This window comes from Trachemys scripta, chromosome 1 (genome assembly GCF_013100865.1).
Source record: "Trachemys scripta elegans isolate TJP31775 chromosome 1, CAS_Tse_1.0, whole genome shotgun sequence".
Taxonomy (NCBI): domain Eukaryota; kingdom Metazoa; phylum Chordata; order Testudines; family Emydidae; genus Trachemys; species Trachemys scripta.
The window spans coordinates 63,839,979-63,865,623 of record NC_048298.1 but is presented as its reverse complement, the minus strand read 5'-3'; the positions used below and the strand labels follow the sequence as shown (position 1 = coordinate 63,865,623).

Sequence of the window (25,645 nt, the reverse complement as noted above, 5' to 3'; positions counted from 1 at the left end):
TGAAAGCAATAAAATAGCACCACTGAATACACAGTAATATGGTTTTTTTAGATATTTTAAAATGGGGGTATTCTTGAAGCCATCACTGTTTCTGAATTCTCTGATTACAGCTTTGGGTCTTAGCACCCTACATTCCCCACAGTGGGACATGAGGCTACAGCCACTCCCCTATGATGTAGAACTCAGCCATTCACAATTTTGTCACTGCCACAACAGAATACTCTAATACACTATCAGACTTCCCTTGAAAATCACCCAGAATATTCAGCTGCCCACCTGCCCACCCCTTTGGAGGAGGAAATCACTATGAAGACATAGAAACAATGCCCAAATCTCTGCACTGGCTTCCTATACAGTTCTGGATGCAACTGAAAGTGTTCCCAATTGTCTTCCAAACCTACAACATAGGCATGAGAAACCACATCTCATTTTGTAGCATCAAATTAAGCTCTTGTTCTCAATTCCTAGGATAACACTGGCAGCAAAATTTTCTAATATCCTGCTTTTGGACAACTAAAGTTTGACAAACCTCAGGGCACACTTATAGGCCCACCTAGTTTGGAATTTGTAGATTTTTTTATTTTATTTGTGAGTTGTGTTTATTTTGGGTTTGTTCGTGTGAAAGTTTCATTTTTTGCTTTTCCGATCTGCAGACTTAACTTTTTTAAAAGATTGTATTTTGAGAGGTACTATGCATGCAAAGGCACAGCAATTAAGGTATATCTCCCAACTTAATATCTATTGTTCCACACACAAGCAGCTAGCTTTCCCAAAGAGAATGCTGTAGAAAAATGAAAGAGGTTAGGGAGGGAGACAGATGCATATCTTGTGGTGGGAGAACAGAAAGAAAGAGGAAAAAGAAGAGGAAGACCATGGAAATAAAAGGAGAGAAACAAAGTACAATAAAGGAATTAAACAGAAAAATAAACCCAAGGGAAGACAACACTGAAGGTCAGCAAGTTTATATTTACTCATGTTCCTTTTTGTTTAACTGTATTTCTCGAGGAAAAAGTAGGGGAGTTGAAGAAGGGAAAAGGCAGGTTTTGATCCAGGAGTGGTGAATATTCAGGCCTCGTATGTTTCTACAATGGAGAGGGAACATACCAGCACTTAGTTTTCAACTTCACTGTTTGTAAAGGAAACATTACATGCATCAGTAAGCCTCAAAAGGAAGTTAAAATAACATTAGGTCAAGCATTATCTTAAAGTCACATTGAAAGGTAAAACTAGTTTTGCCGACTTTTAAACCTTTAAAGTGACAGAATTAACAAAATATTGTGGTTTAGATACATGGATTTTTTTTTTTAAACTGTTCAGCTTGTGGTGATTGGAAAGACTACCTTTTTAAGATTTAGTGTAGGCTGTCAAAGTAATAAGACTAGGGATGTAAACTTATTTAAACAATAAAATTGTCCAAGCAGGAGTTCAGTTTTGGCTACGTTACTGAAACATAACAAAAAAGCAGAGGACACCATACATAGCCTATGCTCTTAGAAGTTTGGCTAGACATGTCAAATCTTAAATCCTGTTCGGCAAGTTTCCAGGCTGTTATTTAGGAGGAACATAGTACACTAAATATTACATTGTCAAACAAGCTAAATATTTTGCGTTGATGTGCTTTAAAAGCAAAGATATCTAGACAGATGCTAAAGGCTCTCATGTTTGAAGCTGTTACTGAAGACTTAGGCCTTGGCTACACTTGCAAGTTGCAGGGCTGTAAAGCCGCCCCCAGCGCTGTAACTCACTCCCCGTCCACACTGGCAAGGCATTTGCAGCACTGTATCTACGTGGTTGCAGTGCTGCATGTACTCCACATCCCCGAAAGGAACAGCGTGTATTGCGCTGCCGCTGCAGCGCCAGTGTGGCCGCCCAATGCGCTGTGACTGGCCTCCAGAAGTATTCGGCAGTATCCCACAATGCCTGTTCTAGCCACTCTGGTCATCAGTTCAAACTCTACTGCCCTGGCCTCAGGTAACCAACCATGTGACCCACCCTTTACATTCCCAGGGAATTTTAAAAGTCCCCTTCCTGTGTGCTCAGCCCGGCGTGACGTGGGGTGCTATCAGTGAATCTTTCCAGGTGCCCATGCCTCCACGCGCCAAGCGAGCCCCAGCATGGAGCAATGGCAAGTTGCTGGACCTCATCAGTGTTTGTGGGGAGGACACTGCGCTCCAGCCGTAAGAATTACGATACCTTCGGGAAGGTATTAAAGGACATGATGGAAAGGGGCCATGACCGGGACGCCCTGCAGTGCAGGATTTAAGTGAAGGAGCTGCAGAGTGACTACCGCAAAGCCCGCGACGCAAACGGCCGCTCGGGTGCTCTCCCCGCGACCTGCCGATTCTACAAAGAGCTGGATGCGATACTTGGGATTAACCCCACCTCCACTCTGAGCACCACCATGGACACTTCAGAGCCGGTGTGGGGGCAGAGGGAGGAGAAGGAAAACAGGAGTGAGGGTGGTGGGCCGGATGGAGACACCCCAGAATCCCTGGAGCCATGCAGCCAGGAGCTCTTCTCGAGCCAGGAGGAAGGTAGCCAGTCGCAGCGATCGGTACTTGGTGGAGGACAAACAGAAGAGCAGGTTCCCGGTAAGCATTTTTTTTTTTTTCAGGAAGGAATTTTTTCGGTGCGGGCTCTTTGGGAGAGGAGGGTTATGCATGCATGCCTAGATGCAGAATAGTGCATTGATATGGTTTATCACATTGAGGTAATCGGCCTCGGTAATCTCCTCGAATGTCTCATCCAGAAAACGTGCAATGCGCTTGCACAGGTTTATTGGGAGAGCCACCGTGGTCCTTGTCCCAGCCAGGACAACGTGTCTGCGCCACTGTGCCGCGAGGGGCTGGGCATTGCTGCACATAGGCAAGCTGCATATGGGCCAGAGTGGAAACCGCATTGCAGTAGAAGACCTCCCTTGCTTCCCAGGTCACCCTCAGCAGCGAGATATCGTCCAGGATGAACTCCTGTGGAAAACGTTGGGACAATGTTCAGTGTAGGTGCCCCCTGAAGCTGTTGGCTTCCCCCAAGGCACAGAAACCCAGAGGACAGTGCAGCCCTGAAACAATCAGTCCCCCTTACTCACCATTTTGAGGCTCCCGTGGGATGTGTGCGCTCTGTTTCGGACGGGAAAATTATGCAATTGTGTAGACCCTGTTTGTTTTCTACTCCTTAAGTGCGGGGGGAATCATTACTCTGTCTGGTATAAACAATGCTGCCTCTGTTAAATGTTGCATTTTGCTTCTACAGCAGCATCAACCTTGAGACCTCAGTCGTCCCTCTTATCGCCTGCTCAGAGACTGCAAAGACTCAGGAAAAGACCGCGAAAAAGCAAAGAAGACATGCCGCAAGAAGTGATGCGCAATCTATTAAACAGAATGAGAAAGCACAGAACTGGAAGGAGAGAGAAAGCAGGATCCGCCAGGAAAATGCAGCGCACCGGCGGCAAAGCACAGAGCACCGGCAGCAAAGCACGGATCGGCTCATAAGCATCCTGGAGTGCCAAGCAGACCCTATCCAGGAGCCATGCAGAAAGAGCAGTACCGTAAACGCCGCCACTCCCCCCCCACAGTCCCAAAACTCTTTCCGTTGTGCCCCACTGTCACCTCCAACCCACTTTCCCCAACTTCCGTGTTCTTCACACCACCCGCTGCCTCCAACACCAGTATCTTCACCACCCAGCCCTGAAAACCATGACCCTTACCCTCTGCACTCAACCCCCATCACCATACAGTATAGCTATCCTGAAGTGCAGCACTCACTGCACAGCACACCAGACAGGACATACGCGAATCTGTGATTGTACCGTTCCCCACTCCACCCCTTGTTTCTTTTCAATAAATGGATTTTTTGGCTTTGAAAAACATTCTTTATTATTGCTTAAAGTAAAAGACTTCTTAGCCCAGGAAATAAACAGGCACTGCAAGTCTGCTTGTCTGCTTAGCAAGCACTGATTCCTAAAGATTGGAACTACTGCACTTCACTCCCGTGCAGGGCACCAGATATCACTGCTGGTTTTCAGCCTCAAATTGCTCCCTCAAGGCATCCCTAATCCTTGCAGCCCCGCGCTGGGCCCCTGTAAATATATTATAATAGCCCTGCTCTCTAGCTGTGCAAATTCAGCCTCCAGGTGTTGAACCTCGGAGGTCCGTGCCTGAGTGAAGCTTTCACCCCTTCCCTTCACAAATATTATGGAGGGCACAGCACACGGATATAACTGCGGGGATGCTGTTTTCGGCCAAGTCCAGCTTCCCATACAGAGATCGCCAGCGGCCCTTTAAACGTCCAAAGGCACACTTCACAGTCATTCGGCATCGGCTCAGCCTGTAGTTGAACCGTTCCTTGCTGCTGTCAAGGCTCCCTGTATAGGGTTTCATAAGCCATGGCATTAACAGGTAAGCGGGATCTCCAAGGATCACAATGGGCATTTCAACTTCCCCTACTGTGATCTTCCGCGCTGGGAAAAAAGTCCCGGCCTGCATCTTCCTGAACAGCCAAGTGTTCTGAAAGATGCGTGCGTCATGCACCTTTCGGGGCCAGCCTGTGTTAATGTCAATAAAAGGCCCACGGTGATGCACAAGCGCCTGGAGAACCATAGAGAAATACCCCTTCCGATTAACGTACTCAGATCCTAGGTGGGGTAGTGCCAGAATAGGAATGTGCGTCCCATCTATTGCCCCTCCACAGTTAGGGAACCCCATTTGTGCAAAGCCATCCACTATGTCCTGCACGTTACCCAGAGTCACGGTTCTTCTGAGTAGGATGCGATTAATGGCCTTGCAAACTTGCATCAACACAATTCTAACGGTCGACTTTCCCACTCCAAACTCGTTTGCGACCGACCGGTAGCTGTCTGGAGTTGCCAATTTCCAGATTGCAATAGCCACTCACTTCTCCACTGGCAGGGCAGCTCTCAATCTCGTGTGCTTGCGCCGCAGGGTAGGGGTGAGCTCCTCACACAGTCCCATGAAAGTGGCTTTTCTCATCCGAAAGTTCTGCAGCCACTGCTCGTCATCCCAGACTTCCATGACGATGTGATCCCACCACTCGGTGCTTGTTTCCCAAGCCCAAAAGTGGCATTCCACGGTGCTGAGCATGTCCGTAAATGCCACAAGCAATTTCGTGTCGTACGCGTTACGCGGCACAATAGCATCATCAGACTCCTCAATCTCACTTTGGATCTTAAGGAATAGTTCGACAGCCAAATGTGACATGCTGGCGAGACTCGTCAACATACGCCTCAGCAGTTCGGGCTCCATTTCCCGCAGACAGATCGCGCTGCACAGAAACCGTTGAAATATGGCACCAAAGGTGGACGGAAACAAAGGGATTTCTGGGATGTGAAGTGATGCATCACGGGGCATTAGGACAGGACCCAGAATGCCCCTCACCCATGCCCCCTTCCCACAACCCACCGCGCCAGAATGGGAAGAGGTTGTCTGTGGGATAGCTGCCCATAATGCACCGCTCCCAATGACGCAGCAAATGCTGCAAATGTGGCCACGACAGTGCGCTGGGCAGCTGTCAGTGTGGACAGACTGCAGCGCTTTTCCTACTCAGCTGTACAAAGTCAGGTTTAACTCACAGCGCTGTACATCTGCAAGTGTAGCCAAGGCGTTAGCTATACTCAGCTGTGAGTAATGAGAAATAAAAAGCACACGCTGATTCAGCTGGTTTAGTGGCATTCCCCACCTAGCTACTTAAAAAATAAAAAAGTTAAGCTACTTGGAGAAAATCAACTAATTTTAAACCTGAAAACTCACAAAATTACTATGGAATTATTTCACCCAAACTTTTAACAAAAGTCAAAAATAGTCTCCCTATGCAGACAGATAACAATGGTAGTGCTTTTATTACCTGACTAGATCTTCATGAACAAAGTGTTAATATAGGAGCACATACACCTATACCCCGATATAACGTGACTCGATAATCCGAATTCATGTTATAACGCGGTAAAGCAGCGCTCCGGGAGGGGCGGGGCTGTGCACTCCGGTGGATCAAAGCAAGTTCGATATAACGAGGTTTCACCTATAACGCGGTAAGATTTTTTGGCTCCCGAGGACAGCGTTATATCTGGGTAGAGGTGTATATACAACTGATAAAGTATGTCAACACAGTCCGCCAGGATCTGCACTTCACCTTTAATTGCTTAAGGACCAAGAGGCTTGCTCTCAGCACTCATCTGTTTATGAGAAGCCTGGTTTTCCTTGAAATGCCACAGCATAATCAGATATTCCAGATAAGCTCCCAACAAAAGACAATTCTGAGATGCCAATCACTTAAGATGGGGAACAAACAAAAGGAACTGACTTGAAGCCATTCTCTGGCACTCTCCAACAGGTCATGGAATGCCGTACATCAAGATATGGTCACTATTCATCTGGATGACATCTAAATGTGGTTGGCTTATTTTTCTTAACCACTTTTGACAAACACCTCAATCTGAGGTTGGCAGATATAATAAGTGTATAAAGACATGACTGGAAAAGGTCTTAGGTACAAGTTTACTGAGTCAATGAGTCTTGAAATAACCATGCTCAGCTAACCATCATCTGAGTTTCTTGATATTTGTTTTAATGAAGGAATACAGCTGATGAGTTGCAAACTTGAACAACCCACACAAAAGACGCCATTGTGGGTTGAAGTGAAAGCATACTTGCACTGATTAACTCTATGTCCCTGTTATCTTCAGTATGAAGTTGATGAGACTGAGTCAACTCAAGTTCTCACTACAAAGATTCCTTTTTTGCATTGGTCCACCTGAGCCTGTCTTTGCTGACCTTCTGAATATGCTGCCAAATGGTTATTTTATTTGTAGAAGGCTTTTGGAAAGGGGTGGGTTTGAGGGTTTGTGTTTTATAAAATTCTTATTATACTTGCTGGTGACTGTTTATCTGTCATGGAGGGATGGGCAGTCCTTTATATTGGTATGTTATATGTATTTTTTTTTATTTATGGAATGCACACTCGCAGCACTAAATTGGTGCCAGAGACATTTAAATTTAAAGAAAGAGACAGTTTAATTCCAATAAATAACTAGAGAGCTTTAATCAACCTTCCTACCAACTCCAGCACTCTTATCAGGAGACAGCCACTAGGAATAAGATTAAGGATTAAAAAGAGAAAGTGGAAACAGCAGGAATAAGTTCAAAAGGAGGTTCACAAAGAGTTCAGACAAAATTAAATTTGCAAGAGGAAAAATCTGTGGACAGGAGAATGCTTTAGTATATCTGAATTCAAGAAATGCCTAGAATAAAGTTGAATGCAACCCTGGCTCTTATGTCAGACCCCAACTTTCCCCCTATCTTATAAGCAGCTTTGGATGTGGTGGCTCATCTAGACGGAAGCAGAGTAAGCATAACTGTCACTGAGACCCCCAGAAATTCTAGGATATTTCCTTTTTGCAGCCTTGCTGATGGTGCCAGGCATCTTGAGAAGTGCCTAATGTCTGGCCTCTATGAGGGAAGAAGTGGGTTTTCCACCACCATCCAAATCATTAGCATAACAGATTTTCTATGTCCTGAAACACACTATCAGTGTTGTACATGCCCTGTTCACTCTGATAACTTCAGCCAGCAGTGTCTCAAAAAGATGAGAGAGAAGGTATATTCAAATACATACATGAATATTGGACCCCATTAGGTAGTTAGGTTGACGTTAGTTTCCCAATTTCAAAACTTCCCAGATAAGGCTATCTCAGATTTTCTGGTTGTTCTCATGGTGACAATGGTGACCCGGGCTACGTTGAAGTTGTTTAGGTAACCCTAGCTATACATTGTGTACTTTCAAGTGTTTGGGGTTTTTCTGTAAAGTGGAACTTTAAACTTAGAAAACTACAATGAATTGACAACTGGTTGGTGACAGTGATTGACTTTCCCCCAAAAACTTAACCATAGTTGTTTTTTTGGTTTTGTTTTGTTTGCCAAATTCCAACAAAATAAAACACCATAACAAAGAATGGAAAGTTGGCTAAGAGCGATTATTTAGTGGAAAAATCTCAATATCTGGAACAATATGAGAACCCATATTTAAAATGTACATTAACAATCATAATGAAGGGGTAAATTCAGCCATGACAAAATTAATGACAACATCCAACACTGAGGGGGGGAAGCATTCAGGAAGACTGATCCAAACATGTGACAAGATGGGGTTAAATACAAATAAATGTGGAGAGAGGGAAAAGACAGCACATCTACAAACTGGGTAACATCCACCAGGAAACTAGCAATTCTAAGAAAGACAAAGTGGTGTTAACACAATAAGTAATAATGCTTTGCATTTATATAGCACACCTTCCATCCAAGGAAGGCAAAGCGCTTTACAAATACTAATGAATTACATCTCTGTACATTGCCTGGTAAAAAAGTATTACTTCCATTTTACAGATAAGGAACAGAAGCAGAGTTTAAAGGACTTCCCTGGGTTACATGTCAGTTTGCAGCAAGAACAAGAAATGAAACCAGATGTTCTAGTTCCCAGTCACACACTTTAACAACAAAGCTATTCCACCTGACAGAAGACAGCATTCCATTCGAAGTATGGCATAATGGTAGTGTGAAGAGTGCCACTGATGTTCTTATTTCTTCTTTCATATACGTGCATTCCTATGATACATCATTGTAGTATGTGAAAACCTGTATCCTAAAATATTTCTATTTTCTATGGCATCTGCTACATTTATGTAGTGTGGGAGAGAGAAGCCTCAAGAGGTATATTATCAGTGTCTATAAATATCTACAAGGTAACACTAGAACAGAAGGGAATTATTCTTATTCTCAGAAGGGAGGAATGGCCTAAGTTTAAGGAAAGAAAAATGTTTTAATTTAGACATTACAGAAAAAGATTTTCATAAGAAGAAGAATCAATACTTGAGCACTCTACCAGAGGAGGTTTGAGTCATCATCACTGCAGATATTTGGGATCAGATTACATAAAATAATGATGTAGTGATAATCCTGCAAAACTGGGGGACCCAGACTGTTCAATTTCTGACCCATAAGTTCATGACAGTACAAATCTCTCTCTATTCTGCAAGCAGAAATCATTAGAGAATACAATAAAACAAATCTTACCCTTTGAGCTTTTGCAAGTTCTTCTTTCAATCTCTCATAGCCTTTCTCTCTTACTTCCAGTACAGATGGGCTCCGTAAGTGAGACAGACTGTCTGTACTCAGCCCAAAAATATCTTCATTCCCTTCAGAAACATCCGTCAGTGTAGCACCCTGCAAAAACTCTCTCTCTGCATTATTGCTCTCCTTTCTGGAATTACTGTGTTTGGATGACCCACTCTGGGGTCCAGAGGTAGAACAAGGAACCGTGTCTGTAACACTGATGCTGGAAAGAAATGACATTTCTTTATTTAAATAAGAACACACATTAAGAGGAATAAGTCTTTTAGAAATGTCAGTTTTGCTGTTAAATGTGCCACTATAAGCATAATTTAACATAGGATATTAAAGATATTCATAATATTTTTACTGAAGACATGCTATGTAAATCATTTAAATAAATTAACAAGATTTGCATTTAAATAAATCAGATATTAGTCATCATCAATAACCTACTTGATGCCTGATGTTTCCCCACAATTTAGGTGCCTTGGAGATGAATAAACAGGTTGTGTGGGAAGGTCAGAAACATTTAATGCATTGGGTTGGATAGGTGTAGAGCACACAGCAGAAGGATGTGGGCGGTAGATTACGCTGGGTGAGGTAGTTGGTTCCTGAGACCCTGGCTCATACACTCCAAGAAGATCTGGTGTAGTGGGAGAAGCTAGGTTCACTTCATGAAAGCCTTCCAATGGGTCACTGGCCATAATAAAAGCCTCATCATATGAAATCCTGAATTAAATAAGCAAGTGATTAGAATGATTACTAAAGAATACGTTTATATATTACATTATTAATGCAATAATCAATCAAATGCAAGCAACCCATTCTTACTCAAACACTGGACAGAATGACTCACAACGGGGGTGGCTTAGGAGTAAACTTTAGGTGCCTGCTTACCAGAGTGATGGGAACTGAATGTATTGCGATGAACGTGTGTTCTGTTTTATACAATGAAGTCAGCTTGCACTAGATTGCAGGCGTCTTGTAAAGCTACACAAATGTGCTGAACACATGTGCGGTGTGTAGTGGAGTAGGGAACAGAAGTTACAGGAGAAAAATGGAAGTTTTAGGTAAAACTCTCTCTTCTACCCTAGACCAGTACTCTACTTTTAATCATAATAAAATAGAAAGGAACATAAGAAAACTCATATTCCAGTGTCTGAAGTATTTCCAATCAGTCTGTAAATAAGTCTTCCAAAGTTCCATGGTTTGTTAAACTACAAGCCTGTTCCTGAAATAGCTCACTCAGGTGGCAAAAACAGTCAATGGGACTACTCAGACAAATGAGCCCTTAAATTTATATCTTTAGCATATTATATCAACCCAAAGATAAACAAAATAGTAATACTATGAAGTAGTAAAATACTAATAAAACTGCCATGCACGAATCTCTGCATTTTCCCCACATTCACCATAAAGTGAAAATTCACTATTTTGAATTGAAAAGGTTCTAACACAATTTTTGTTTTCAGCATAAAATCAGGGAGACTATGTGCCCTTTACAACCAGGTAACTCCAATTTTACAGAAATTTCACAGGGTATCCAAACCCTTTGTAAAAGTCAGGGTTCTACATTTCAGGGTTCAATTTGGAGACTTGAGGGGCAAACTAAGTACCAGGTACTTACATGACCACCTCTGAAAGTGGTGGCAATGCAAACAGATTTTTCCATGGTTTAGAAGCATAAATAAATGCAATATAAAGTATGTCTCTTCATGTAGCTGCATAATACCATGGGAAAGAATTATAGCATTTAAACAACAGACACGTATGGCATTTTATAGACAAAAATCTGCCCTGTTTAAATCTTACAATTTAAAAAGACAGCACCACAAATGATGACAAAGGGTGGTACAAGAGAGGAGGTATGCAGAGATGAGGTTTATAACTGTCAAAGATCATGTGATATACTTACTATTACATTTGCAGCCAGTTTGTGAATTTTTTAAAATACTTATTATAATGTAGGGACAGTGTCCAGGGTGGAGATCAGCAATTTGCATTTGCAGTAATTTAGTTACTGCATCACTTTTTGGTCCATTTAATAAAAACAGCGTTAAAAGGGAGGGAACTTCACATGCTGCAGAAAAACTTAAAACTTTATTCAAAACAAACAGTTTTCTACCTCCAGTATTGTATTTGTGCTGGATACATGTACATCAATAATTATTTCCTAATGTGACTAGCTATTTAAATACATTGCCAGGTAAGATTTAAAAAAAAAACCCTAAAACGTTCCTGCACCTGAATACAATGGCTTCACTGTGTTGTTTCTGTGTTAAGTAAACCCTTGCTACTTCACAGAAAGATCTTGCAGGAAATCCCAGACACAATGCACACTAAGGACCATGTATGGCTTAATTGGGACCTCTTTGCATTCCTGCTTTCTGCAGAAATGTGTTATTTAGAACTACCTATAATGGTAGTATCCCCTCCACTTGCACAGTGTTTCTTTTGAAAGCAGAATAAATGCTAAGTCTACAGCTTCTCTACTGTACCACAAACATGAGCAGCTTATTTTTAAGTTCCCATGTAAGCAATTTCTTTGGCAAGAGAATCTTTTTTCTACACCTGTGCTTAACTAGCATAAAATATTCCAATAATGTACTTTGAGGATAAAGCCTGTTTGATTAATGAATGAAAAGATGGGCAGGAGCAGGCTGACAAAAGTACAGACCATTTTCTTCAAGGTTAAACTTCAACAATATGTTTTCAGCTTCCCTCTACTGAAATCACTAAAGTGAAAGTGGATTTTTATAACGTTTTAAAAGCTCAAACATAGGGACTAAAAAACTGCCCCTGCACCTATACAAAGGAACTTACTAGACCAGTTGAAAAATGTCCACGACATACCCAAAGCCACTGCCTCCCACCCTGATAAGTCAATTCAATTTCTCCTACCCACCACTTCACAGTTCAGTTCCCCCTTTCCCCAATAAGCCAATCTAAACTTTCCACAATCACATTCTTACTCTCTGCCTCCCCACTTCTCCTTTGCATCCCAATTTCTTCAATAAGCAGAAAAAGGAGGGAGGCAAGTCCTCTGCATGACTGAAAGGAAGAACGATTGCCTGAATGACATGCCTGAATGACTTGCCCAACTGGCAGACAAGTGGAGAATATGGCCTAGGAAGCAAAATGGGAGCAACAATCCTGCCAGTTCCTCTGTATGTCAATCCCCTTGCTCCGTGACTCCCATTTCATCAAGTATGACAAACTTTAATGTGAAGGAACTATCATCACACAAACCAGCAGATAGCTAAAAACTGCCAGCTCTCCAAGATTTTCTGGACAGGTGATCAGTGCAGGGAGCATATTAAGAGGCTGAAGAGCAAGTGCCGGAAGACCGGGGACAAGAACTGCACCTCAGGCAACTCACCAAGATGCCCATTTTATGACGACTTTGACCAGATCCTGGGCACTGCACCTAGCAGGGAGCCAACCGTGCTTCATGACGACCTGGCCAGCCGGTATGATGCCCTGCTGGCCCTTGAATCCAGCCTGGGGACTGATGGGAGCCAGCAGCAGGCTCCTAGTCAGGAGCATGAAGTGACTCTTTTAATGAAACCAGTCCCAGAGCAGACAGCGGATCAGGACCAACAACAAATTCTCAGTCTCTACTCAAAAGAGCTGTTTGACACTGCCCCACCCCAACCCCACGAGGAACAGCCAGCTGCCGAGCCTGCAGAGAATCCAGTGGAAACAGAAGCCACTCCAGAGCTTGGTAAGTGTACGACTCAAAAGTTTATTCTGACAGTAATGGGAGGGAAGCAAAAATGGTAAGCCTGGCTACCAACATTCAGCCACTAGCGGCAGATTGGTTCACAACGCCAAGGCATTCCCACTCCCTCTTCCCTTTCCTTCCACCATGTGGAGTTTAAAATAGTGACTTGGCATTTCAAACATTCATAAACAGCTGTAAAGGTTATTTTAACTGTTAAATCACCAAGGTTTGCTAGGGTTATTCTTGTTTTCCTTTCATTATTTAGAAATTTGCCACTCTGCAATCACGTCTCCTGGGTCTATGCAGCCACCCGTAATTAGTGAACTGCGTGTGTGTGTTTGGGAAACAGTATTCTATTTCCAAACCTAGTCCATTTCAGTTAGAGGTAATCCATGCAATTTCTGCAGGTCACAAAATCATTTCTCCAAAGTACAAGTGTGGTGGCAGCTTTTTCCCAGAACTGTGCTGGGTGCAGGATGGAGTAAAGTTGCAGATTTCAGTGCGTTTTTATGCAGCAATAACAGAATAATTTATGTTAATTCCCTCATGGATTCTGACCCAATCCTGGCTGCTGATAGCTGCAAACTTTTCTTGAAGCAGGAACTCCAGACAGTCACACTGCAGGGACGGGTGTATTTTTCAGGCCCCCCATATAGCTGACCAGCCCACTCCACTCAAATGTGCTGTTCAGTTACTATTCATTTGAATACTTCAGCTGCATACACTGCAAGTTTCCCTCCAGCAGCTTGGAATAACATCTCCCACCGCCAATAGGGCACCACAAGAACAGTTATGTCTGCCAAAATATGAAAGGCCTGAAATGAGAGCAAAGCCTTTGGCAGCAAGGGCGCTATACACACACCCCACTCCAAATGGTAATTAGTTATGAAACGTTTATGAAACAGAATAAAGGTTATAATTCTAAAATTACCATTGTCTCTGCCATTCTGTAACTGCAATTAACAATGTTGTGTGTAGAGACAGTGTGAGGACTGAAGCATCCCCTTCAAAGTATGTGTTGGTTCATGTTAGACCTGTTACATTTTATGTCCTGGAAATTTCACAATAATTCTGTCCTGCTCCACTGAACTACTTTAGACAATGACCCTGTGTTTCTGGTCCTATTTCAGGACCCTCAATCTATACTGCCTGCTGTTCTTCAGGAACTCAAAATCTTGCCCCATGTACCTTCACAGACTGTTCCAAGAGGAAACATGTCCGTGATGAAGTTATGGTCAATGTTCTTGAGAGGGCAGACCAGCAGGTCCAGTACCCGAAGAAGAGGGGCAAGAGACAAGAACAATGGCATGCTGACAGGCAGGTGGAGAGGCTCAGGCTTGTCACCCAGGTGGAGGACAGTGTTTCAGCAGCAGAGCTAGCACTTGCAAAGCAGTTTCTAGAACAGGAACAATGGCTAAGGGAGGAAGATAAGAGTTCAACACAGAGAACTGCTTCACCAACTCCTGTCAATAATGGCTGCAAGAGCACCAGCTCCTGCTGCTTCCCACATACCTCAGCATGATCACCCTGCAATGTACCCTCACTCCAGCAGTAGCTTGGATAACTCCATGTCAGGGCAGCCCATGCATCCAAGACTCATGAGCAGCTGGGGCAGGGCATCTAAACACCATGCAGTCTTCCTTCTTCCATCCCAGTCTGATGAAAACCTCCACCTCTCTCCCCCACCAACAAGTGAGGGGAAAACATATAAAGAAGGGAAAGGAGAATGTGGAGCAGGGGACTTGTAGCGATAATGGGACTGTGTCTAGTATTCACTATTTCCTGCCCTTTTATGTGGGGGTGGGTGGGTTTGTGATGATAAAACTAAAAACATGTTCAGGAGCAATTAAGCATTAGTAAGCAAATGGTATTCCTCTATTTAGTGTTCACAGCAATTCACATTTCAATAAATTCCACCTGTACAGCCATTGTGCCCCCTCCAACCAAATTCATTGTTCATCATGTCATTTAGACTTACACTGCATAGCAATCAAGCCCAACCCCACTTCCAAACACCACCCCTCCAAAATAAATGAGCCAGTTTTCCCCTACTAGCACATTCATACAAGTACTATTCCCCCTCTTCCATTGGGCCATGGAAGTCCATATTGTGAGAATGCAAAGCATTCCCCACTTCTGCTGCCCACATACAACCAGCTCCCACAGTGGTAGCTGCACTTTCTGGTTGAGGGTACTGATCCAGCATCCCCTCACTGTCATATATCCATTCAGGGCGAAATGGCTCTCCTCAGACTTGACAAAGGTTGTGAAGAGCACAGCAAGCCATAGTCATGCAGACAGCACTGATGACACTGGCATCCAAATGGGTTTGTAAACACCTTCAATGTGATTTCAATCTGCCAAAAGCACATTCAACACCTGCTGAGAGTGTAATTAAACCTTTTTTTTTTTTTTGGCCAAGGCTTCTGAAATCAGGGTATGGTTTCATAAGCCAAGGGAAAAGAGGGTACAGTGGGTCGCCCAGAATACAGAACAACATTGGGGACAGCAACATTGTTTACGTCAATGTAATTTAGTGTGAATAGCATCCCAGCCTGTCCATAATGTAGATTTCCCAAGTGGTGAAGAACTCTGGCATCGTAAACTTTTCCAGTAAAACCCAAATTGACATTCATAAATCTGCATCTGTGGTCCACTAGTGCCTGGGTACCAATGGAGTAGTATCCTTTGAGGTTTACATGCTCCTTGAGGAGGGCAAACTATGGGCACGAGTCCCATCAATAGCCCCAGCACAGTTAGGAAACCACATTCTCTCAAAGCCAGCAATTACTTCCGGAATATGTTGCGTCAGCCACTTTGGGGTAAACCACATGCCTGATGACCTCAGTTACCTCTGCCACCACTTTACCCAGTCGACTTTCCAACCCAAAACTGGTTGGCAATGGACCTGTAGCAGGTTGCCAGCTTCCAGACAGTTATAGCAACCCACTTCTGTACGAGCCAAGGTGACCTCAGATGTGTCTCTTTATACTGGAGGAAGCCCTACAGCCACAACTCTCACTCTTCATTCCATGTATTTCAAAAATTCCAGTTGCAACACTCAGGAGCACCTACAGAACAGCAAAAACCATACACTGTGTTGTTACCGATTTAACTGAAAGAAATATAGGAGAAGAAAAAAATACCATTTCAATATGCTTTTGGTGAGGGAAAGTCAACTCTAGTTAGCATTTTCAAAAACAAACAAATGTGTATGTTTAAAAGGACTGTACAATTATCACCACACAGTTCTTCTTTTGCATAAGTAATAATGTCTCAGAGATAATTTGTTAGAACTTGTTTCTGTCAAAGGGTTTTTTATTCTGCACTAAAACTAGTTTTCAATATGGCTGAAATTAGCCCTATATTAGACAAGCATGCTCTTTTCAGTAAGCTAAACAACTAAGGCTTGAAACACTATTTAGCATAATCGGTAATATTAATATGCTTTTTATGCTCTATCACAAAGCATTGAAGGGGGAATGACTGTCTTCAGTATTCTAATGGGCTAATCAAGAATTTGTCTTTTTCTGTGGACTGTGAATGGTCATGAAGGTGGCCTAATTAAGTGCACGTACTGTACAATTAAGGTCTTCAAAATTTTGTGATCATTGGTTAATTGTCCAGAACACACAGGTTAATATAATGTCTCAGACCTTATCCACACAAGAAAGTTGCACAAATTTAATTTATATAGGTTTTTTTAATTAGTTTAAAACTTATATAGGTTTTAGTTAAACTAATACAAACCCCCATGTGGACATTCTCATTTCAGTTTAAACCAGGCACTCTTTTCTTTACTTTAATTGAAGTAATGGTGTCCACATAGGGATTTGCAACTGTTTAATTAAAGCCTTGTCTACACTGGCAAGTTTCTGCACAATAAAGCAGCTTTCTGCAGTGTAACTCCCAATGTGTACACACTGCCAAGCCACTTAGCGCGCAGAAACTGCTCAGTTGCAGCACTGTAAAAAAAACACTCCGATGAGAGGCATACAGCTTTCTGCACTGTTGCTACAGTGCCACGGTGCCAGTGTAGACACCCTGGTCGATTACAGTGCTGCAATTGGCCTCCAGGAGGTGTCCCACAATGCCTGTTCTCGCCACTCTAGTCATCGGTTTGAACTCTACTGCCCTGCCCTCAGGTGACCAACCGTGAGCCCCACCCCTTAAATTCGTTAGGAATTTTGAAAGTCACCTTCCTGTTTGCTCAGTGACACGTGCAGGGGTCTCAGCACATCTTTCCAGGTAACCATGCCTGCTCCATACACCAGGCAATCCCCCACTTGGAGCAATGCCGAACTGCTGGACCTCATCAGCATTTGGAGAGAGGAGGCTGTCCAGTCCCAGCTGCGCTCTAGCCGTAGGAATTATGATACCTACGGACATATTTCACAATGCACGACAGAAAGGGGCCATGACCGGGACACATTGCAGTGCATAGTCAAAGTGAAGGAGCTGCGGAATGCCTACCACCAGGCATGGGAGGCAAACCACCGCTCCGGTGCTGCGCCCACAAGCTGCCGGTTCTACAAAGAGCTGGACGCGATACTCAGTGGCGACCCCACCTCCACTGCAAAGACCACTCTGGATACTTCGGTGTCTCACGTGCCAGCCAAGAGTGGATCGAGCCAGGAGGAGGAAATCTTGGACGAGGATGTGGAGGGGGACCCAGAGGCAGGGGACAACTCAGAGGTCAGAGATGCATGCAGCCAGGAGCTCTTCTCTACCCCGAAGGAGGCTAGCCAGTCACAGCTGTCGGAGCTTGGCGAAGCGCAAACAGGAGAGGAGGCCCCTGATAAGTGGCTTTGATTTTGGAAATTGCTGAAGTGAGTTGTTGGGGGCAAGAGGATTGCAGAAAGCAGGCTTGTGTCTGTATGATGCACGTACCACCACATGCCTAGTCTGAGCGGCAGAACAGAGAGTTGATTGACTCCCTCACTTCACAGGAATCTGCCTCAGAGATCTCCACAAAACTCTCATGGAGATACTAGGCAATCCGCTGCTGCAGGTTCTTTGGCACAGCTGCTTTGCTTATTGTCCCATTAAGGATAACTTTCCCGTGCCACTCTGCCGTCACCGACGGGGGGGGGAGGGGTGGGGATGGAGAGAAGAGACCATTGCTGCATACAGGCGAGCCGCATAAGGGCCAGGGCAGAAGCCACAATCTTGGAGAACACTCTCCCTTGATTCCCTGCTCACCCTCAGCAGCGAGATATCTTCCCTAATGAACACAGCCTGTGGAAAATGTGGGGACCGTAATGATTATAAGCCTTCTTTCTCCCCCCCCACCCCCAAGTGCTGACTCTCCCCAAGAGCCATGTGCCCACTGTACAGTATGGTCCTGGAACACTGATTTCCCCTGCAGTTACTCCCCATTTTGGGGGTCTTGGGACTCGTGTGTACTTGCCTGGGGTCAGCCAGTTAGTGACAGGTATGTGAATAGGGGCTGTGTTTTAAATCACTGAATCAGTGGTCTGTGTGTTGCAAACAATACTGCTTCTGTAAAATGTTGCATTTTGGCTTCACAGATGTGACCTTGGGAGCCAGCCTCCCTCTTTGTTATCGCCAGCTGAACGGCTGCGCAGAGGAGCAGCCACGAAGAACTAAAGAGGACTTTCTGCGTGATGTCATGATGCACTCCACGGCTGAAAAACAAGAATTGAAGGAGTGGTGGAACAGCGAGAAGAGGGACCAAAAGGAGAATGCAGTGCGCCAGAATGAAGCCATGGAGCAGCTCTTAAAAGTTATGGAGCGCCAAGCAGACGCGCTACTAGCGCTACAACCCAAGCAGCTCTGCGCCCGCCCTCCCCTACAAACGCTGTTGCAAAACTCTTTCCCATGCGCCCCCAGACACTGCCAACACACTCTTATCAACCTCCTGGCTCGTCTGTACCCGCTGCATTCCACTCCTGCCCCGTCACAGATCAGCCCTGCGAACTCCCAGTACCCACTGCATTCAACACCCATCCCTCCGCATTTTAGCCCTGCTGAAGTACAGTACCCTCTGCACTGAACTCTAAAGGACAAGGTTGCATATGATACTTCGACAAACACAAATCTTTAACCATCCTGGGACCCCACATCCTCCTGGGACCCTCTCTTCCCTCATCACCCACAATGCTGATGTGTTTTTATACGTCTCTCCCCCATCCAGTTGTTGTTTTTTAATAAAAGAATTGCTTTCAAACCAAAACAATCTTTAGTCCATTAATTGAAAGCAAACAGCCCTGCAAAGCAACAGACAATTTTCTTAAATCTTCATAGTGCATCGTCTTCACCAATCACAATTACCTCCTAGCATTACAAGCACTGGATTTCCAAGCATAGCAACAAATATAGTTGATTTCAGCTTCAAATTGCTGTCTCAAGGAATCCCTGATCCTTATGGCGCTGCACTGCGCCCCTCTAATAGCCCTGGTCTCTGGCTGTTCAAATTCAGCCTCCAGGTGCTGAGCCTCAGCAGTCCAGCCCTAAGTGAAGCTTTCACCCTTCCCTTCACAAATACTATGGAGTATACAGCACACGGCGATAAGCAGAGGAATATTGTCATCGGCCAGGTGCCGCCTCCCCTATAGGCAGCGCCAGCAGGCCTTTAAACGGCCAAAAGCACACTCAGTCATTCTGCACTTGTTCATCCTATTGTTGAACTGCTCCTTGCTGCTGTCAAGGTGTCCCATGTATGGCTTCATAAGCCACAGCATTAAGGAGTAGGCGGGGTCTCCCAGGATCAAAATGGGAATTTCAACTTCCCCTACGGTGATCTTCTCGTCCGGGAAGAAAGTCTCTGCTTGCAGCTTCCTGAACAGGCCAGTGTTCCGAAAGATGCGTGTGTCATGCACCTTTCCGTACCAGCCTGTGTTAAAGTCCATGAAACGCAAATCCACAGGCGCCTGGAGAACCATAGAGAAATACCCCTTCCAATTAATGTACTTGGTGGCTAGGTGGTCTGGTGCCAGAATTGCAATATGCGTGCCATCTATTGCCCTCTGCAGTTAGGGAAGCCCATTTGTGCAAAGCCATCCACAATCTCACTCACGTTGCCCAGAGTCATGGTCTTTTGGAGCAGGATGCAATTAATGGCCCTGCACACTTCCATCAACATGAGTTCAACAGTCAACTTTCCCACTCCAAACTGGTTACCAACCAATTGGTAGCAGTCTGTAGTAGCCAGGTTCCACAGTGCAATCGCCACTCGCTTCTCCAAGGACAGGGCAGCTCTCATTCACATGTTCTTGCACTGCATGGCTGGGGTGAGCTCATCACACAGTCCCATGAATATGGCTTTCCTCATCCAAAAGTTCTGCAGCCACTGCTCGTCATCCCAGACGCCGAAAGTGGCATTCCACTGTGGTCAGCACCTCCGTGAATGCCACAAGGAATCTCGTATCATAGCTACTACGTGTGGCGAGATCAGTGTCAAACTCCTCTTGCCTTTGTAGTTTAAGGAATAACTCCACTGCCACTCGTGACGTGTTAGTGAGAGCGAGCAGCATATTGGTCAACAGAGCGGGATCCATTCCTGCAGACCGAAGAGGCAGAGCATGCAATACATGAAACGGTTGAAAGATGGCGCCAAATGCGGACGGAAGCACAGGGATTGCTGGGATGCGATGCAATGCATCATGGGACATTGGGACAGGACCCAGGATGCCCCACGATCCCCTCTGCCTTCCCACAACTCTTAGTGGCAGAAGAGGAAGAGATGCTTCCTGTGGGATAGCTGCCCAGAGTGCACCACTCTGAATATCTCTGCAAGTGCCACAAGTGCGAACATGCTATTGCACAGGCAGCTGACAGTGTGAACACACAACAGCAGTTTTCCTTCTGTGTTCTCTGAGCAGTGCTTTATCTGCCGGCGATGTAACTCTGCCAGTGTAGACATAGCCTAAGTCTGTTTAAAAGTGGATACAAGTTAAATTTATGCAATGCTCCTGCAGACAAGGCCTCGGTTTATTTTATTTTATTTCTTTAACTCTCAAGGTGTCACTATGGGGCAGAGATAAGATCGTAAAGGTGACCTTAACTGTATTTTAAAACACTTGGGTTCTAAATTTAAACTTAGCTCTGAATTTCCTGGCTTTCTAATTATTTCTTTTTTATTACCTACAACAGAACTGATACTTGCTCTCTGTACAAATCCAGTTTAAGATTTTGCATGGGAATTTCTTTAGATATTTTTAAATGGTTAAGAATTTTTCAGTAGCAGAAGTCCCAGCACAGTTTGAGTCACTACTTCCTTATCTCCCTACAGTCCATCCCACTCCACCCCAAATTACAGTTCCCGGCTCCCATTACCATAGTCCCCCTATGCAATTTGTTAGCTACTGCCACTCCATAATATAACAATGCAATTATATTTATATTCCTGCTGCTGGAATTAAAAGGGCTTGCAGATATATTTTAAGTCCTTACTTAAATACCACATGATGCAACAAATTAGGAAAAAGTCAGACTTTCAAGCTCTCTTACTGAGACATTCTATCTCCCAATTGTTTGTAATATAAAAACATCCTGGCTACTAAATATTCTGGCGACAAAGCAGTTCAATAAAATTTTGAAGAGGCTACCTTTACACTCAGTTCTATCACATCACCTTTTCTAAAGGTAGCAGCAAAATATTTTCCAGAAATGATTTTGGGAGGGTAGGGTGTGAGGAAAGGTGGGATGGGAACTATTTTCCAAATTCTTCATTTTTACTTTGAGAATAATGATTATATAACAGTGCCCAATGAATGGATCACTCAGAAGCTTTTAGAAAAAATTACACTATTCTGAGGACCAGTGGCAAAAAATGTACTTTCAATTTTGGGGCAGCAATGATATTTCTTCTGCTACCTGTATCACACAGTACATGTATAATCATATTCATTTAACGTATTTTTCTATGTAGTGCGTCTGAACACTTAATATTTCATATTCTTTAGAAGAAACAGTCTGGGTGTTTTTTACCCTTCAAAACAAGATTTTGTTTAAAACAGTAGATTTTACAAAGCTTATTAATGGAATTATTTTAATAAAAACAAGATGTGAAAAGGACAACTTGAAAAATCCCATTTGAATTTGGAAAAGTTGAAATACTATAATTACAGGTAACATTCAAGATTCTAGGACTGTCAGACACCTATATGCTTATGAAGCTTTTCTGAAACCTAAAATATATATTTTGTCACATAAATTAAAGTTTGGTGGTTAGTTATTGTATCTTTTGTTAGAGTAGAAGTACTTTGTTGGATATAATCAACTGAAATGTTATTACAAATTGATTTTTTTGTTTTTCAGTTAACATATAGCTGCCCAAGATTTAAGAAACCTTCTCTAAACTGGCTCAATTTTTACTGTGAATACTCATCTATTTTAAGTAATGTGACAGATCCCCAATATATTTCTCCTCTCAACTTTACACGACTTTCTAGGTTTTAGACCTGAGGCCACTGCTACTGAAGTCAGTGGAATTTTTGTCACTTACTTCAACAGGCTAGTTCGGGGTGGAGTTTTGTTTTTGTTAAATCGCCGGGAGAGCTATCCCCCAGCCATAAAGCGTATGTCTACACTGTCCACATCACAGCACTGCCTCAACCGCACTGTAACATGGGCAGTGTAGACATACCCTTTAATATATTGTAACAAGTTTTTAAGAATGCTGGGTATTATGGTGTCAGCTGCAAAGTGTGTGCACATTATTTATTAAAAGCATAATGACAACGGTAAATTATTTAGTCTACTTTGCTCACAACGTAACATTAACCTAGTGCAATGGAAGTGTAACCTTGCTAAATGAGACAAAAACATGAAAGGCATAATGTGGCCACACTCAGAATACCTACACTTCAGTATGTGTCATGTAATAAAATGCAACATAGTATTAACAGGATATTAATGCTTAACCAGGCTTCAGTTTTTTCCCCATATTCCTAATCTCCCACTTTGTCAAGGAATATGGATACAATTGAGCAGATGACATCTGTCAATACAAACTTCTAAATAAAAAACAACAACAAAGTTTACTTCTCTTCTAAAAAGAGGCTGATTATTAATTTAATAATTACTGCAAATTCTAGAGCCGGTTTAGCCATTTAGGCCACTATCCTTAAGACTGTGTAAAGAGACACATTCATGTGACTAGAGTAAACAAATCAAACAATACAAAGCAAAGGTAAGTGAACAAAAACATGCCAACTGTGAACTAAACAAAACGACAACACTTTGAAACTGAGAAAAATATTATTGTGGTTGTGTATTTTACATCTACAGAATTGTTCAGGATTTTGCCCCTTGGAGGGTGCTTGTTTGCCAACGAATATCTGTCATAATTCTTATGAAACTAGTACAGTATCAGAAAGTGTTTTGAAAGGTTTACTGTAATATTTGATTGCAAGTGGTGAGCTACACAAAAGATATAACCAAAATCTGTGCCTTGTTCTTCTTGCTCCAACTTAATTGCATTATGAAATTGAGGTTAACTGAAATCCTACTAACAGTGCTGGGATTTTACAGTGACATGGTATTAACCTCTATATCACATGCAGCTATCTCTTCTGTAAACAAAAACACTTTGTAAACAACTCAACAACCTTTATCACAATGAAAATACCAAGAAAGCAGCTATGCACTTTTTAAAATATCTCAAGATTGCCACTTCAAGCCAGGAGCTGCTTCAGACCAGAATTTCAAGGACAAAGTTTCAATATCAAATTTAACAATAACAAGCCTGATTTTCACTTTTTATAACAGCATCTCTCTTTCTATTTTGGCTTCAATGCCAGATGTAATTGAGGAAATTAATGCTTGAGAACAATATCAGCAGAACTACTACTATATGCACATCTCATCAACCGTTAAAACAACAAAAATTAAGCCTCTAATTCCACTCATTTTCCCCAATGTCTTGATTTTGTTGTTCTGCTGGAATGTTAAACAATATGCAAGAATTTAAAGGAACCCCATCGACTTAAAAACAACTGGCTGGCTTCATGCTAAATGTAGCATGATTACTTTAATATTACAGAAAAACATTCATTTTTTCAGGTTATTTACTTTGTGCATGTGACAGTTCTTTCTATAGTCAGATTGAGTTTTCCCTGTTTGATCTTTTATATAACAGGTGTGTAACAGAGTTTCGGGGGTGGTACCTGAAACTATTTTTAATTTTTTTTTTTAAACTGGATTTCCAGTTGACAATATCTCTTTACTCATCAACTAACTTGTCAGCAAAGACCCAGAGGATACCAAAGAGGGATGCAAAGAAGCAAATAATATGTTTCTTTAGAGAATAGTTTTCCCTCCCCACCCCAAACACACATACAAAAAACAATTTCATTGCAAGACCTGAGCTATGGGCTATAGCATGCAATCAGTATTAAAGCAGCCTTCCTCACAGATTTCCAGTAGGAAATTCTGCTGAATAACTGATGGCACAATAGAGGCATAAATGAAACATTCCAGCTGAGGGGTGAGAAAAGGTGTTTGTATGAACTGCAGTTTTCTGCATATAAGCAGTCAGTGTTCATGGGCAGAAAGAGGCCTCTGTTGTTGCTGGTATCATGTGAGTGCTGAGTCTGCAAGGGGTTGCTTAGGAAGAAGAAAAGAAAGGGTCTGTTTGGGTCATAGGGAGAGAATAAGGTATAGGAGCCTAAGCGGGGTCTCAGAAAGGAAGCTTGGGTTAGACACACACATGCTGCTGGGGAAGAAGTCATGGGTACTGATGGGAGGAAGACAGGGCACTCAGTACAACCCCTTAGTTCTCTCTGCGTGCAGGGGCTCTGTATAGGTGCCAAGGCTGAGCTGCTTGGGGGTGGCGGTGGAAATCTATAGCGGTACAGGGCTTTGGTGGTAGTGCAGTTGCTGGTCCCAGGGTGCAGGTGGGGGGGCTGAGTGCAATGGCCAGGCTAATGGGGGCTGCAGGAAGCTCTGGTTGCTGGGTGCCGGGGATGGGCGCAGTGGGACTCTGTGCAAGAAGCTCTGTAGGAGTCAAAAATGGGGGGGAGGTGGACAAAGCTCTGCAGAGGCATTTTGGGTGGTAGGTGGGGGGGATATGCTAGAGACTCTGCATAGGAGCCAGGGTTATGGGTCGGCTAAGGGGGTAGTGCCAGGGGTTGTAAGTAGGGTGACCAGCCAGCAAGTGTGAAAAATCAGGACAGGAGGTGGGGGTAATAGGAGCCTATATAAGAAAAAGCTCAAAAAATCGGGACATCTGGTCACCCTAGTTATAAGGGATGTGGGTGATCACTGCCTAAGGAGAGCTGGCCCTTGCTGGGTGTCTAAGGGATACAGGGGGCTAGGGAAATGGGTGCTGGGTGTCTGGGAGAGGTGGGCAATGCCAGGGGTTCAGAGGACTGGGTGTCTAGGGGATGCCTGTAGCTGAATGGATGGTGGGTGATGAGTCTCTAGAGCCAGGGTAGGCAACCTATGGCATGCGTGCCAAAGGCGGCACGCGAGCTGATTTTCAGTGACACTCACACTGCCCGGTCCTGGCCACCGGTCTGGGGGGGCTCTGCATTTTAATTTAGTTTTAAATGAAGCTTCTTAAACATTTTAAAAACCATATTTACTTTACATACAACAATAGTTTAGTTATATATTACAGACTTAGAGAAAGAGACCTTCTAAAAACGTTAAAATATATTACTGGCACGTGAAACCTTAAATTAGCGTGAAATAAATAAAGACTCGGCACAGCACTTCTGAAAGGTTGCCGACCCCTGATCTAGAGGATGCAGGGGGATCAGGGTATCTGGAGAGGGGGCTGTGCAGGTGAGGGTAGGTGTCTGGGGATGCAGGAGGTGGGTGCTGGGGGGCTGTGCAG

General features: G+C 43.5%; 1 protein-coding gene across 2 annotated transcripts in view; it reads right to left on the bottom strand.

The window, feature by feature from the left end:
• The window catches only part of RAB3IP (RAB3A interacting protein), a 59,156-nt gene that overhangs the window by 28,192 nt on the left and 5,319 nt on the right, over positions 1–25,645 (bottom strand). For both annotated transcript variants that reach the window (XM_034771316.1, XM_034771325.1), the window contains exons 2-3: positions 9,570–9,845; positions 9,078–9,339 (exon numbers count right to left, since the gene is read on the bottom strand). In XM_034771316.1, the coding sequence (XP_034627207.1) occupies positions 9,078–9,339; positions 9,570–9,820 (513 nt within the window). In that variant the 5' untranslated portion in view covers positions 9,821–9,845. The remainder of the gene's footprint in view (positions 1–9,077; positions 9,340–9,569; positions 9,846–25,645) is intronic.